This window comes from Desmodus rotundus, chromosome 2 (assembly GCF_022682495.2).
Source record: "Desmodus rotundus isolate HL8 chromosome 2, HLdesRot8A.1, whole genome shotgun sequence".
In the NCBI taxonomy this organism is placed as follows: Eukaryota; Metazoa; Chordata; class Mammalia; order Chiroptera; family Phyllostomidae; genus Desmodus; species Desmodus rotundus.
This window is the reverse complement of record NC_071388.1, coordinates 190,740,540-190,758,126: the sequence shown is the minus strand read 5'-3', so window position 1 is coordinate 190,758,126 and position 17,587 is coordinate 190,740,540. Positions and strand designations below refer to the sequence as shown.

The following is a 17,587-nucleotide window of genomic DNA, read 5'->3' as shown; positions in this document are numbered from 1 at the left end:
TTCCTCTGTGAAGCTCTGAAGTGCACTTCCAGCTTTAAACCTCGCCAAACATTTCCAGTTGCTAGCTGTTTATTTTGAATTCACAATTCCCCATCATAAATTACAGGTTATATTAAAATACAATGATATGTATCTTTACAACCTGCTTTTGAAATAGGAAAAATTGCATTCAAATTGCAACCTTATAGGAAATCAAAGTCATATAAATTAACTAACACAAATATAGCAATCAAAACCAGCATATTCATAAACTTTTTGAAAGTAATAATCTGCACAAAAAGTTTTATTTTATAATATGCATACTTAAGTGCTTTTTGTGTGGTTTCTTGTAAATATTTGATACATTTTATTTTTCATAACAATAAAAAATAGTATAAAATTGTGACTTCAAATATCTAGTAAATGATAATTCACTATTTCTCCTAGGAATTTTTCTATTATTCTACATGCCATATAATAAATATAGAATTGAAAATGCTTTCAGGTGAGATAGTTAAGTGCTAAAGTATTAGTAATATTCTTTCTGGTGGTAGCAATTAAATGGATAACATTTTGAGTATATTTCACCATTTTAAAATTAGTATCCCACTCTGATTAGTCCAAAAATATGACATGTTTAAGTTTCTTTAATAATTGTACTCCAAATGAGTCCAATATTTGTCTTATTCCTTAAATTTGAATTAAATAACAATTAACCTTTCCTTTTCACAAAGTTCAGTTGACAATCAATTCATTTTCCCCTAACTACAGAGGGAACACAATTTTAATCTTAAAAATTTCTACTGCTGGAAGTAAATGGATAGATGAGTGACAGAAAGAAAATAGATAAAATATTTTAAAAATTAAACTAAAATGAGCAAAGGAAGAGGGGAGGTGTTAAATATATGAAAATTATTGTGAAGGACCGCAGTCTTCATGAGGGATGACCACTTAACCAATAAAGCCAACTGCTTCTCAAATTACAATCCCTGGCGAAGCAAGGACCCAGGCTGATCCGGCAGACAGAGTGACGACAGACACTGAGATCACACAGTCAAATGCTGACACCAGAAGCACAGGAAAAGGTACTGCAAGTCCTACATCTAGCACTGGAGTGCGTTCCATGAGGAGCACAAAAATTATTCAGTACAGGATTTAAGAAATTAATTTTATTCACATCACTAGAATTGTTCAACTAAAAGAAGCTATTTCTTCATGTTGGATAGGAATGTATTCCCTTTGATCAAAAGCCACTTCAAAATATCATCAATCAAAATATAATTACAAACTTGATATTCAAAGTAACTTATAAATGTCATCTTAGAAAAACATGTAATGTGTTCATTTTTTAATTACATTAAATACCAGGAGATGATTTCACAAAGGAGTCATCTAAACCATTAGTTTATATTAATAGAGATGTCAAGAATAAATGTATATAATCAAACTATTAGAGTAAAATGTAGCATTAGAAATTAACTGATGGAGCATCAACCAAATGTACAAAGTTCCTCAACCTTTAAGCCACAAGTGGCAAACACAAAGCCCAGGGGCCGAATCTGGCCCTCCACCTTGTTTCTACCCGGCGGCAGTGCTGAGCTCTTTGCCCCTAGTTAAGGAGTAGTTACATTTACACAGTCCTAAAGTTACATTTGGCCCTTTGAAGGCAACCTCAAGGCTGATGTGGCCCCTGCTGAAAATGAATGACACTCCAGCTTTAGGCCTTTTTATATTATTTTTCACTCACAATCTTTAGTCACTTTGGAAGCTAGAGTTTCTAAGATTATGATAATTTCATATTATCTTCTCATTATTTATATCTGATTATATACTTAAAGGTTATCTACATATGAAACAATTTTTTTTATTCAGTTACAATTGTCTGCCAATCCAAAAGAACCTATACACCCCAATGTTCATAGCAGCATAATTTACAATAGCCAAGTACTGGAAGCAACCTAAGTGCCCATCAGCAAATGAGTAGATCCAAAAACTATGGTACATTTACACAATGGAATTCTACGCAGCAGAGAGAAAGGAGCTTATACCCTTTGCAATGGCATGGATGGAACTGGAGAGCATTATGCTAAGTGAAATAAGCCATGCGGTGAGGGACAAATACCATATGAAACATAATTTTTAATGTAAACAGACATATAAGCAAATGCAGTAAGCAAAAAATGTAGAAAATAATCACATCGCACAAAGAAAATTATGTAAACATTTTGTTCATCCTCCAATCATTCTTCCACACACATATTTAACAGACAACCCTCATACTACATAAATGTTTTTATTCCTTAAAATTATATTAACATAGTAAGATGAGTACTTTCTTACACATGACTTTTAAAGACTTTCTAGTACTGTATGATCAATTATATTTAAACACTTGTGGTTAGAGGTTAATATTGCTTGTATCATTTGTTACTATAGATATAACTGCAGTAAACATCCATGTGCATAGTCTCTTTAGGCATCACTGAGCATAACTGATGTTTCTTTAACATAAAATGTTAGGAAAGAAACTACTGAACCAAAGCTAAGGAAAACATTTTAAATATAACAATGCTACATATTTCTTGTAAGCCTTAATTAATTAGAGAAACAGTGAATAGTCATCTGGAAATAACACAAGAGTATGTTTATTAAGAAAATTTACCATTTCAAAGTCTTTCTATCATTTAGAATTTTCCATCACTCTTTTTTTTTAAATCAATTTTATTAAGGTATAATTTACAAACAACAAAAGGCATACTTTTAAAGTGTAGAGGTCAGTCATTTTCTTTTAAGGATATTAAGAAGCGAAAAACTTAATCTTTATATTAACTAGAACTTAGCATTTCTAATCTCTGTATTCCATTCTGTAAGTCTGAGTTCCCTTCTGGCGTTCTTTTCTTTCAGAGCAAAGAAAACCCTCTAGTATTTTCTGCACGTCACAATAGCTTGCAACAAAATCTCTCAGCCCTAACATTTGCATTGCACCCTAATATTTGAAGAATATTTTTACTGTATATAAATTTCCGATTTAAAATTTTGCCACATTTTAAAGCTATCATTCCATTGTTCCTAGTTTTCACTATTTCTCATGTGAGATCAGCCTTGGGTTTGTATTGTTCCCCTTAGGTAACTTCTTTTCTCCCTTGCTGCTTTCAAGATTTTCTCGGGAGAGCAATGGGAAAAAGGCAGGACAACTCTAAGTGAAGAGCAATAAGTAAATGAATAAATAAGATAGAATTCAAAACAAAAAAAGATTTTCTCATTTAAATTTTCAGCAGTTTAAATATGACACATCCAGGTGTGATTTTCTTTATGTTTATAGTTAGATGCTTTTTCTCCTTATATGTAAGTTGATGTTGTACATCAAGCTTGGAGAATTTTCGGTCATCTTTTATTTAAGTATTTTTATGTCCCATTCTCATTCTTTTCTCCTTTGGGACTCTCATTACATATATGTTACTTTGTTTTCTCCTATTTCTCTTTATGACATTATTTTTATTAATCTCATAAAATTCACTGATATTTTTGTCACATGCAATCTGTTGAGAAGTATAAACTTTTGTTGTAGTCACTGTATTTTTCAGTACTAGAATTTCTATTTCCTTTTTGTTTCCATTTGTCTGCCATGATTCCCTATCTCTTCACTTACTGATGTCATTTTTTCCTGTAAGTCCTTGATCATATTAAAAATAGCCTTCCTAATATTTTTATTTGCTAAATCTAACATCTGAGCCATATCAGTGTAGGTTTCCATTTATTGCTTTTTGTCTTCATTGTTGGTCATATTTTCACATTTCTATAACATATCTAGAAAATTTTAATTACTTACAAGACAATATAGTTGAGAGCTGATAAAGCATACAGACAACTCTCTTCCTCTGAAGTGTATTAATGTTTGTTCTAGCACATAGTTTAATTTTTTTGTAAAAAGGAAAGGAAGTATTTAATTAGAAGTTATACAGGTTTAGAAAAATGATAGAATTCTATTGTTAAATCTCACTCCCTTTAGACACGAAGATACACCCACAAACACACAGGCCTGCCACCCCCACCACCCCCCCAGTCCCACACCCAGTCAGGCCAGCCTCAGAGCATGCCAGTCCGAAGTACTGCTCTCCGGAAGGAAAAAACAGGAGTCCACAGCTCACTTCTGTCTCCTCCCAGTAATCCCAGTCCTCCGTGCTCGGCTGGCAGGTCTCCTGCAGTTCCCAGCACCGTCAGCTGTGTCACCACGATCTCCAGTTCTTAATCCAAAACTGCATGGCACTTCCTCAGAACTGGCCGGCAAGAGTCCTTTTACCCCATTTCTTCTCGCATGGCCCCATTGACCCCCATTGATCCCATTCCACATGGCAGCCTGCCTTTTTGTATCATGCAGTTTAAGTGTTTGATCACCCTGAATTTCAAGGCTTAATTTTATGCTTTGTTATGGTGAATCCATGGAAATCTCTAAGTATTTCCCAAAGCTCTCTAACTTGCCAAGATTCAAACTCTAAACTCTATTTCTTCTAGGAATTTGGAATAAGCTTTGTTTTTGGCTTTACAGGGTGGACACAGGATACTGAATGTCAATACACTGTTACCGGGGTGTTAAAGAGGTCTCTCCATCCAGGCGGGGCTAGAACTCCAATGGCTTCCATCACCACTTGACCTCTAGAATCTCTGGTGTCCTCTTACTCCTATAGAATCTCTTCTCTCTGATAGGTCTCAGGTAGTCTTGCATATGTAGCCCAGCCATCAATTAAGGACTCACAGTAAACTCCTTCACAAACTGGACCATTGCTCTTTGAAGGACTCTCATCTGGTGCTCTTTCCGACATTCTAATTGCTTCCACAGCTTGCCTTTTCAGTTCTTGCAGGAGTGCCACAATCTTCTTAATCTTCACCTCTGTGAAGCTTAGATTGGAAAATTCCCAAGGCACAAAGTCATGGGGATGATGGAGCTCAACTTATACATTTTTCTTGTCACTTGCCTCCTGTGACTTGTGCTATTTTCCACTGTCCAACATTATACACACACGCACACACACTAACATACCCACACACATATACATATATTCCATTGCATCATATATATATACATATATATAGTCTAGTTTTAGAGGGGTTTTTTTTTGTGGGGAGAAGACTAGTCTGACACCAGGTACTCTACCCAGCCAGAAATCTTCCCGTTATGATTTACTTAGATTTTTCGCTAAAATTAACCTATATAGTATCACATCTATACTTCCCCTTGATCTTTTCATTAACATTTTAATTTGTAAAATAGCTACACCATTTATTCCCTTTTAAATAGCTCTAGAAGTTTGAGCTCTGACAAGGTTGTGAAATCACCAGCCAGTATTAAATTATAGTTTTATCACAATTTCTTTTACCTCTAATTTTAGAAGCTTGGTAACTATGCCCTGGTTCCATATGCTTTAATTTTGTTCCAGGTCCAGAACCCTAAAAAATAAAATCCAAAGATACAAAGTTATAAACTATAACTTTTATAAAAGTTTATAAGCTACAAACTTTTTTAAGTGACTCAAAAAAGTTTTAAAATGCAGTATTTTAAGTATTGATTGCAAAATATAAAAAATATTAATATCTCTTTAAGTCCTATGTATTTAAAAATTTTAAACATAAATGGCAAAAAAAGGGTAACTATTAGCTTTAAACTAAATTCCACAGGCAAGTATTACCTAATATGGGCAAGCATTTGAAACATTTATTTCACAGCATTGTTTCCCAAATCAAGAATACTCACTGCACATTTTGAATGATAATTATTCAGATCTTTACTTTGAGAGAGGTTTCTCCTCTGTTCAAATTGCTTCACAACTTAATTGATCTTTATGTCCATAAAAGATGAGGTAGTTATTAGTTAGGAAGTAAAATATGAAGAGACTACTGTTATTCCTAAAACTGTTAGCTCATTTCCCACCCACAGAGACTCCTTGTTTTATTAAACACATATTGTAATTAAGAACACTTGTTAGTTTGGTAGCATATCATTCCCTGTATTTTCTGAACAATAGATTTAAATTTACAATTCAGCCTTAAAAGTTGTCTCATCCCTCACTGCATCTGATTATGCAACAGAAATACCATGTGTTTAATTATGTGCAGATACACAAATCTTTCTTTCACCGAGCAGCAGCATTTCTTTATTAACAGAAAAGAGCAGATAATAAATTGAAATGTATAGATTGGTGCTCATGAAATGTTTGGGTTTAAAAAAAGAGTGAAAAATTCATATCTATTCTTGGATGCCAAATGCATTATAAAAATTTTAAATACACCTCATTTAAAGTAGTATAAAATTTACATGAAAGGTAAAAACAGAGTACAGAGTTCCTGTATACTCTGCACCCTGTTCCCTCACTCACATCGTGCATTACCGTGGCTTCTGTCACCAGTAATGAAATGATATTGGAACATTATTATTAACATAAGTCCATATTTTATTCTAATTTCATTAATGTTTTCCAATATCCTTTTTTCTGTTCCAGGATCCCATGAATACTGGCCAGGTAATATTTCAAAGGATGTCCATGAATTTGGGTTTCTCTAATGCTTTCTCACAGTTCGACTGCAGTTGTGGGTTTGGGGGAGGAACTCCCCAGAGGAGAGGTGCCATTATTATTAGCACATCACATCAAGGGCACATGCTATCAACGTGACTAAGCACTGATGGTACTAACTTTGATCACCTTACTGCAGTACTATTTGCCAGGTTTCACCAGTGTAGTTACTTTTTTCCCCATTTCCACTGTATTTGGAAGCAAGTTAGTAAGTGTAGCCACATTTAACAGTTTAAGGATTAAGCTCCACCTCCTCAAGAGAATGATTATCTACATACGTTACCGGAATTCTTTGAGGAGATATTTCCATCTCCCTTTTATTCTTTTATCCCCTATTTATTTATATCATTATGAACATTTATTTTATACTGTGAGTTATAATTCAATACTGTATTATTTGTTTTCTTGCTCAAATTGTTCCAAATTTGACCATGGCAAGCTCTTTCAGGCTGATTCCTATCTGACTCCATTTGTTTATGTCTGACTGCTACCAGCTTTTAGAGCTCACACTCCCACTTCCCTGTGTGTCCCACAACTGGGCAAGCTGGTAAGAAGGCCTCAGTGCTCCCTCCTTCAGTGCTGGTGGACAATTTAAACCTCACAAGCCCCTCTTTGCACAGGAGAACTCTCACCCCGGCCTCAAATCCTAACCACGATAAAACCCCCAAGCCAGTCTCCTTTCCTCGGTCTCTCAGCCATTTCAGACCTGCATGATAGGTGTGTGCTGTTTTCCCCAGAGAACCCAAATTTCTAAGTAAAAGCTGTATTCTCACCCTCTTGGTGTGTCTATGGCATCGTCAGGCTCCACACTCAAAACAAATTTGGTTGGTTCCATCTAACTCTGTAGTCGCCCAAAACAAACCCTTCACATGCCTCACTTTTTGTTTTCTTTTCTTTTTTCCTCCCTACCCCCACCCCTTCTTTCTTCTTTTTCTTACAATGTGAACATTTCCCAACTTCCTAGCATAACTAGATGCTCTAAATGCTCCAGACTTATCTTGTTTTTTCCTGCCCAGTCTACAATCAGCCACTTCTGAAAGAAGCCCTATTTCATTTTATTAAAGAAGGTTGTTGGAAACCAATACCTGATAATAGGGTTTACTTGTTGTTGGAGTGTAATTGCTTCTACATCTTCTCAGAAAACACACCTAAGAATATATATTTATGTATATTTTAGAGTATCTCCTGAATTAGAGGCCTGTGGCCCCAAAATGGTAAAATACAATTTATTAAACATACATGTTAACAAATAAAAATGTTTATTTCAAATATGGGGCTCTAAATCAGAATGTTGGACATCTGTCAAACTTAAAATAAATAAATTACAGATTTTCCTAAAAGATTTAAATATATTTCAAAGTTGCTACACTGTTTATTATCTATCAAAATAATCTGAAAACACAGATTTCTGTGATCTCACAGCATACTTTCAGTCTTTTATATACAAACTAAATAGCATTTAAAATTTAAAAATTCTAATCCTTCTTCATGCAAGATATTTGAGAGGTGTATATGTTTAAAGAAAAACATAATAAACTCAATGTTCATTAAAATAAGGTTTTTAAGGAAGCAATGCTGAGGATTCAGATAGAAAACACAATGTACTTCATACTGTTTTAATTCATATCATAAAAGTTTTGTTAGAAGTGAATGAATTCTCAGAGCATAACTACATCAAAACACTGAGACATAATAAAAAATAAGCATAAAAATTGGTATCTTCCATTTTCAATCATAGAGAAACTTTTCAAATACTTTAATATATTTTCATTTACATTTCAATATATTTTCATGGTAAATTTATTCCACAAATTTACAACACACTAATAGAGTCAAGTTAAGAGGCTAATCCATGGCTGCATACCTAGGGTGTACCTGATAAAAATGACTCAACAGAAAAAAAATAGGATTGGGTTTGTTCAGCTTATTATATGGTAGCTTCAGCGTGTTCTCCAAAGATGGACCTGATACGCCTGAGGCTATATTCTCTGTCCTAATTTGGAGAATATGCTAACTGATCCTAGGGTTAGACTGGTGTACGGAATATCTAACAGTCACTTTGGCCACTCAGAACCCTGGATTTAGTGAATTGTGAGTCTTCCATCTTTCACTGTATACGTTAAGACGCTACAATCCCTTCTTGTAACTAGGATTCTACGAATATTCCATAGGCTCCATCGATAATGTGTATACATTTTGCATAGTCAACAAAAAATCTGGTGATGTGAGGAACTATACACAAGACAGAATTCACCCTGAGAATGGCAGCAGCTACATCCAGTCTCCATCAACAGCCATAAAGCAGATCTAGAAGAGCACCCAAGCGCCTAGTCTTAGCATTGTCCACAGTGAAACCTGTGGTGGCAGAAATGGCATCTCCACTCAAATCTGACTTTGTAGAATTATAATGAATCTACCATCTTGAACAGCAGAATTGATAAAGAGAGAAAAGATATTTATAAATCCTAACAGCACCTTTTTAGATAATAAACTCTTAAATTTTCCTCAATAGGATTTTCCAAATAGATTTTTTAGGATAAAAATGGAAGATTTAATAATGGCCCTGAGATAACAGGTATAAATCACAACTGTCTGGGACAAGTGAGGATGTCGAGCGATGACCAATGATGTAGAAGAGGACAGGAAGATATCCAATTCAACAGAACAAAGAAATACACAGGGTTCTGAGCCTGAGAGGGAGAAAAAGCATGAGGTCAGATATGAGTGATCTGATTCACCTCTCAAGCTAAAAATCTAAATGGGGCTAGCTGGAAGCAAAGGGCACATAAAGCCAGGTAGTTCAGGAAGACAATACTTGCTCTTAGCTTTTCATGGAATCGTCTAGGAAAATTGACATCTCCTTAAAGAGACCTTCATATTTTGCACTGTGTTGGATAAACATAATAATCTCCAGGTGGAATGTGAAAATTGACTAAAGGAGGTATCTATGTAGATATATGTTAGGTGGTTTCTAAATTGCCCATGATTATATTTGCAGTGTAGGGAAATCGGAAGTCACACAATGTCTCAATAGTGTACAGGAAAATGTTAACATCTGAAGCACTGAACCAGAACAAGAATGAGAGTCAGGACAATGAGGCCACAGATGTTAAGGACCTCACAGGTGCTGCAGCAGAGAGGTCTTGGATTTCACAAGGTACATTAAGTTCACAGTCAAAATAACTACCCAGAGCCATGTACCTTAACACCAGGAATATGGCCAAACCAGTCACACATCTCTAGAAAGAAAGGGAAGGCTGAAAGGACAGCATGTAAACTTCAAGTCACATGGACACATAAGTGCCCCTTGTATTAGGACTCATCTTGGAAAGGATGTGGAGAAGAGGATGCTACTTGAAAATAGAAAATTAACACTGATAGCTAAACAGTCAGTTATTATAACATGCTGCATCGTTACACTCGGAGACTGTTGTAACCCAGAAAGATCTGAACAGTCTTTAATAACAGGCTGTGTTTTCTTCTGCCTTCAGCAGAGGTAGTGCTTCAAGGACAAAATACGTTGCAGATACTAAAAACAAAATTCTTTGAACATCTTAATGGCAGTGTGTAAAATTCAACCCTGCCTCATACAGTGATGTTAATTTTTTAAACGTTTTCATTTTAGATAAATGTCAACTACAAGGCAAGTTATTTGTCTGTTTAATAGGTGAGAAAACAGACTTACGTGTAAATTGACCTGAAGGTTCACATGGCTACCTTCCACTCCCAGTCCTTAGCTCCTTTACCTAGACCAGTGAGGAGCAATTTGAGATGCAAAGACTGTATGTGCCCTAAATGTGTTCTCAATATGGCCTTTGATCTAACCACAGAAATTCCCCTCCCACTGGAGACAGGAGAACCGAGCGGCAGATCCAGAGTTGGACAGGTTGCAGGTGTGGAAATCAACAATCTGCAGGGGATTGCAGGCACTTGCCAGCATGGATGCCTGGGAGGCCCTGATAGTCTTGAATTGTGAAACTCAGTCCAAGTGGTCTGTCAGAGATGCCAAAGTACACATGGTCATTTGGGAATGTACAGCCAGGTCACTGATGGATTCCTTCTTGCAGAAGGACAGCAGGAAAAGAAGCATGAGACCAGGAGGAGAAGGAGAATAAGATGGGCAGCAAAACTTTCAGCTGGCCACAGGGCAAGAAGCAGGAACAAACTGAATCTAGCTCGCAGGAAGCCAAGATGTAGAGTGGTGGCTCTTACTGGAAGGCTGGGGAACAGGTTAGATAAAAAGGAGAAAGGAGATGAATCTCTGAAGGTGTGACCTAAAATGCCATAAAAATGTAAATTATTGTTAAACTCATTTTATGCAATATTACTAATACAATTCAAACACTCAAGAGTACAAAATTAAAATTCAAGCACAAAGACTCACAAATGGTGTTTTCCATTTTAGTTAGCTAAAGCTCACATTCAATAAAAGACCAAATACACTTGGTTAAAGCATGTCTTAATAAAATAAAATGGATAAAATATTTAAAACTGATAAAACCATTTTCCTGCATGTTTCCAAATACATATTTTTTACAACATGAAAAGTGGTGAAAACTTTTTAAATTTATCTCAGGAACAAAACCAGTATTTCTAAAAAAGGTTAAAAATAATTGTGAGGTATCTGATTTTTTACCTTCTTGGCGGCTTTGTCTCTTTCCAAGGAGGTCATCATTTTCTGCTTCAGTAAAGTTTGGTGCTTCTCAAGTAACACCCTTATAGTTGGTTCATAAGACGCATAATGTAACTTCAACCTATGAAAAATAAAGGGCACCTTAAAGGGTAATTCAGTTAAATCAGTGATTTCTATTTAACATCTGAACATTTTATTTCTTTTGGCTTTTTTTTGCATTAGAATAAAAAATAATAACCATATAAAGGTCAACCCAACAGAGCCAAGAAGTATTATCCGGTATACAACTTCCCTGCAACCTAGGTGGGAGTTAAAAAGTCATATTGCTCTGTATTTAAATATGCACTCAAAAGATCACTGAAAGAGGAAAAATTGAATCCTTTAATCAATTCAGAAATAACTTTTAAATAGACAAGGATTACAAACAAAAGATGATTAAACCAAAAGTGTCATTCACATCAAAATAAACTACAGGATGTTCTTGAAAGCAAGTTTGATTAACCTCATATTAAGAAAATAAGGTAAAAAAATATTTTGTCATCTCATAGAAGAAATAATTGACTAAACTTATGATATAAACACCTTTTAGAATGTGTTTTATTTCAAATGTTTTAAAATAGTTTTTACTTTTTTATTGAAGTGTAATTTACATGGAATAAAATGTATAGACCTTAAATGTCACAGTTTAGAGTTGGCATAAATATGCATGCCCAGAGCCCTGGTTGATATAGCTCAGTGGGTTGAATGTGGGCTGGTGAAGCAAAGGGTCACAGGTTCCATTCCCAGTCAGGGCATAAGCCTGGGTTGTGGACCAGGTCCCCAATAAGGGGCATACAGGAGGCAACCACACATTAATGTTTCTCTCCCTCTCATTTTCCTTCCCTTCTCCCCTCCCTAAAAATAAAATCTTTTTTAAAATATGCATGCCCAGATAGTCCACATTGTTACTAAAATATAGAGCATTTCTAATATATCTCAGGAGATTCTAGAACTTCATATATTATATTATGGAATCATAGAACATGTTCTCTTTTGAAACTGGCTTCTTTCACTCAGTATAATGTTTTTCAGATTCTTCCATATTGTTGTGTATATCATTGATTCATTCATATTTTTATTTTGAGTAGTATTTCCTTGTATGTATAATCCAAAATGTGTTAATGCAATATTCTGCTGATGAAGAACAGACTGTTTTCAGTTTGGGGCTATTAAAATTTATACGAACATTCTTATACCAGTCACATAAGATATGTTTGGTTATAGATCTTCATTTCTTTTAGAAAAAAATACATAGATGAATTCCTGGGTTGTAATTTATACTACAACTTGCCAACATTTTTTAATGGTTAGTCTATTGAAAGTTTCTCAATTCCATTATCAATTTTTTTCAGTTTTATTATATTGTAAAACAACTAATATAAGAGTTTGTTAACTTTTTTCTTATGCTTGTCCCTTTGTTAGTTTATTTGTTACAGATATTATTTTTATAATTTCACTTCTTTCTCTTTCTTTGTATTTAATTTGTTTTCTGGGTTTTTTTTTTTTGAGCTTCTAAGGTACAAGATTAAATTGCTGGTTTAAAATTTTCTTCATTTCTAATATCAGCATTTAAAGTTATCAATTTCACTTTAAGTACTGCTTTGGCTTCATCTGACAAATTTTAAAATGCTGCATTTTCAATCAGGCAGTTCAAAATATTTTCTTATGTCTTCCTTTTGACTCACAGGTTACTCAGAAATGTGCTACTTAAATGTCCAGGTAACTGGAAATTTTCCAGAGATCTCTGTATCATTAAATTTTAATTTAATTATGTTTAATCAGAGAACATATTTTACATGACATGAATTCTTTGAAATTAATAGACTTATTTTATGGCTCAGCATCAGACCTATTTTGGTGGACGTTCCATGTGCACTTGCAAAGTCCAAAGTAGAATTCAAGAAAGGTCAATTATGCCCAATTAGTACATCTTGTCCTATAGGCTTAGAGAATTTTTTGCCTATTTTTCTACCAATTGCTAAAAAGGGAGTGTTAAAATCTCCAGTTGTAAATGTGGAAATATTTATTTTTTTCTTTCCATTTTATCAGGATTTGCTCCATATATTTTGAAACTCCTATACCTGTATGAGATTCATGCATTTGTCTTCCTGATCAACTGACTCTTTTATCAATAGGAAAATACCCCTTTTTCTCTGGTTCTCAGGATGCTTCTGAGGATATTAGTTCTGTAGCCTCTCTCCTGAGGCCCTGTGGGCTTGCCAGGGTGGCCCTCCTTCCCTAGAAAATGCTGTTTTAGAGATCTCTTTACCACAAGATGGCAGATCTACTCCTGGAGTTACTCCTGCTTCCTCTTCTCCTGACTGCCAAGCTAATGGTCTGACAAGGGGAGAAAGAGACTATATATCCAAACTGCTCCAAGAAGTAATCAGCATACACTAACAGGAACCAGCAGAGTAACCCAAAAATGAATTTTGAGGTACTTGATAAAGAGGGCTGTATACTAAGACTGGATAAATAATAATTAATTGACCTTGAACTGCTTCCTTAAAACACTGAATTTTACATGTCTTGGAGCAAGAACTCCAGTGAACGAGGTGAACTCACTCCTGGAGTGCCTCTTAGAAACTTAGAAAGAGTGAGAGTCAACCCTCGGCAAGGTGGAAATGCCCGAGCTGCCTTGGAAGAGAGGAGAGTATAGGACAGCAAGAGCCTAAACTAACTCATCTTTGTATGTCAGATGTATAGTGTAGACTTTGGCACATGGTATATGCTCAATAAATATTGAATAAGGAAATTTACCTGAAACCTTCTGCCATAACCAAGTTGCTAAAACACTAACTAAATAGTTTTTTAACAAATGTGGGAGTTGGAGGGGACAGGGTAGGGGAGAGCAATTGGGAAAAAGGCAGGACAACTGGAAGGGAATAAAATAAATAAATAAATAAATAAATAAATAAATAACCAAGCAAGCAAATATGCCAACAAATATTAGCAGCTTACCCTTTAAGGTCATTAATTAGTTTGTTTTTTTCTTGAACTATTCGCTTGTGATGCATTCGATGAAAATCTCGTTCTTTCTGAGTTTTCAGAAGATCTTCTCTAGCCTTGCTGAAAAGTAAAAATAACAACTTTAAACATCACTGCTAATTCATTTCTAAAATAATTATTTACTCATCAGTTAAAATCCAGTATTGAGCAATTCAAAAGAAAATCAAAAAACAAGATTCCATTAAAATTCTCATCGAAGGATCCCAACGAACCTAATGTATATTAGGATGTGGTGAGGTGAGTGGGCCTAAACCTACCTGCAATTTCAAGAATAGCATTCACTCACATTTTATTTAAGTAAAGAAAAATTAAATATATGCTGCCAAAATAACTTATAATCCATCTACTTACAAAAAGAATTTGTTTACAAAATTGAAATACATATAAAATAGGATAATTCAAAACAACTACAAGGAAAAGACTTTACAAAAGTTAATTCTGAACTTGCTTGAATACATAATTAAAAGAGAATGCACTGAGTTACTTGGTTCTGATAACTGTGAAAAAGTAAGCATATAAGTTCTGAAAAACCAAGATTTTGTTCTGTTAATGCATATGAGAAACACACACCACCAGCAGATCATATTACTAAAATAGTTGGTTATTTGATGAGAAAGGTCTCCAAATTCAGTATTGAAATACAGAAGCATTCTTCAAGTAGATATATCTTCCACAAATGCCTGGTTTAAAGCAAGAATATTAATTTTAAGTCCAAGCTGTATGTGAAAAATTAATGGAAATATTTCGCTCACCCCATGTTAGTTTCAATATAAAAATGTAAAATGTAATTTAAAATGAAAAAGTGGTTATCCAACAGTGGTAGTTAAATGACAAAGTACCGCTGCACGCACACTCCCCCATTCTGGAAACGGAGGGACTGAATCAGAGTGCTGACATCACTCACCAGATGATCAGAATGGAGTAAATCTGCTCCTCCGTTTCACAGTATTTCAAAATTCAGACTCACATAAAACAAATGCAGGCAGAAAGATTAAGGATTTCTGCTCTAGGAGCTGCATCAGAGTAGTCACTGAGGAGCAGTGCCTGGCATGCAGCCAAAAAGTGGGACAAGGTGAAGTGTTCAGGCTCCTGATGGAGTATATTATGATCAGTGAGCTTTCTTGCTGCAAGATCAAGTCACATGTGGCATACGATGACAGGGGCCTGTCTATTTTTCCAAGTTTCCTTCTTTTTTCCCCCATCCCTCCCCTTTTTAGTGAGGATGACCTGTATCACTCTTTATTTGACTACCACTGTTGCAGTGTTTATTACATGGAAATAAACGACTTGTCACAATACTCATGGTCTACTCCCACCATCTAACCCTCAACTTCATTTCCATGCTAACATATTGAAGGTGCAGGAAAATGCTCATTAAAATACTGTCTGGAAAAATCATCTGTTAAATGTGTCAATTACCAGACAAACAAATAATTCATTCTTTCCATTTTTAACCCTCTGTGTGTGTGAAGGAAGAGGGACTAATAGAGACCCCTCCCCCTGCCGGCCACCACCATGTGGCTAATGAGTAGTACATGAAGAGGAGAGAATTTAAGTAGAGTGAATGGAGAAAGCAAATGGCTGAGTTGACATTTAGTTGTGAAAACGCAAGAACACCTGAATTCTCATTCACTTAGAAGAAACCACGTAAATTGGTTTATATACTGTCTGGTACATAGAAAACATTCAGTAAATGTTAATGTAATCGTCATCATCATCATATTACTATTACTATTTCGTACAGTAGGAAAGATATATTTAAGTTCTCTAACAACTAAATTTATCTACCTACAATAGGGGGCATGCCAATAGATAGGTATCCTGGAATGAACCAAAAATATCAAAATTCACAATCACTACTAAAACTACATTTATAAATAATTCAAACTTTTATGAACATCTATTTTACATCTAATAAGACTGCTTACTTTAAACAACTTGAATTATATAAATAAACTTATGTCTCATTTATCTTATCTGAAATGTAAAGCCAAAATAGGTTAAAAAATACAGGGTTGGGCAAAACCAGGTTTACAGTTGTTCATATGGAAAATAATGAAATGATGAATAAATAACAACACAAAAATGAGTTTCACATACTCACAACTGTATGCTACTTTTGCCTCACCCTGCACGTAGAAAAATGATGCAGGAAAGCTTCTTAAGCAGAACCGCAAATGCGCAGCATTGCATCAACTCACTTTTTAAGTACACATTTAAAGGCCCATTTGTACTCATCCAAGAAAAGAAAGCATAGGAATTGATTGAAGTATTAGACCTTAAAGTTTTTCTGACCATTAAATTGGTTTTCTGGGACTTGCTTTCTGTTTGCACAAATGAAGTCTGCTCAGTAGAACAATTTAAATTCATTTCATGGTGATGCTTTTCCTATTATGACCTTCCAGCTGCCCATCTGCTTAATAAAAGGAACATAAAAGAAGTACTAAAAAATAAAGTTTAAAATATTCATAAGCAATTAATATTTAAGCTATAGGGTGTTTTCTCATTATATTGGCAAAGCATGTTGTGTTAAAGAATAAACTTTTATTAAGACAGAAACCATAGAGATTCTATTTCAAGTATAATGAATTGAGAGTTATGCTGTGAAACAATGTATTTAGATTTGCAAATCATAAAGAACACACTTTTACATGCTTTTTCTCTTAAGGAAATGGCAGGATCACATCATTATATAACATCCCCATTTCAGGAAACCAGCATATCAAAATATACAGTTAAAGTATAAAATATCATGATACTCATATTTTTATCACATTATAAAAACATTCTCCCCAAAACTCCATGTTTCCATACATGAATGTGATTTAATATTGTGCTCTGAAAATTATTTTTAAGTGGATGCCCAGTAAAATGATTTTATTAGCTGAATAGTTTTATCTAAGTATATTAGAGTTAGTATTTAATAATAGGTTTATTGAGCTATTGTTATAATAATTGGCGAAAGGGAGTCTATAAACATGTTCTTGTTCACCTGCACTAGTCAAAGCAAACCTTCAGTTTTTTCGTATGTGCAAACATGAATCGATGTATTTTCTGATAGCAATACTATATGATAACCGATTATATTATTGTCTAGAATCGGTTATAAATGAGTTAGTTTAACCCAGTAAAATTAATATTGGAGTAATTTTTAAATAGACAAAATTGAATTCAACCAGACTACAAGAAAACTTTCATTATATTCTTAACCAAAAAAGAAAGGGCTATACCCATGTCCGGAAAAAATACTGTCTTAATTTAACAAGCAATTACCTAAACACTAGAGCATAAAATTTTATGGGCCTCATCATTATCTTTATTTCCACAGTGTTTGTTTCTGAAAGTCATTTCATTAAATGGG

General features: G+C 34.5%; 1 protein-coding gene across 1 annotated transcript in view; it reads right to left on the bottom strand.

The window, feature by feature from the left end:
• SPAG16 (sperm associated antigen 16) overlaps positions 1 to 17,587 on the bottom strand; it is a 715,229-nt gene that overhangs the window by 662,026 nt on the left and 35,616 nt on the right. Inside the window, exons 6-8 of the mRNA XM_024564300.4 lie at positions 14,179 to 14,286; positions 11,182 to 11,299; positions 5,355 to 5,424 (exon numbers count right to left, since the gene is read on the bottom strand). Of these exons, the coding sequence (XP_024420068.2) occupies positions 5,355 to 5,424; positions 11,182 to 11,299; positions 14,179 to 14,286 (296 nt within the window). The remainder of the gene's footprint in view (positions 1 to 5,354; positions 5,425 to 11,181; positions 11,300 to 14,178; positions 14,287 to 17,587) is intronic.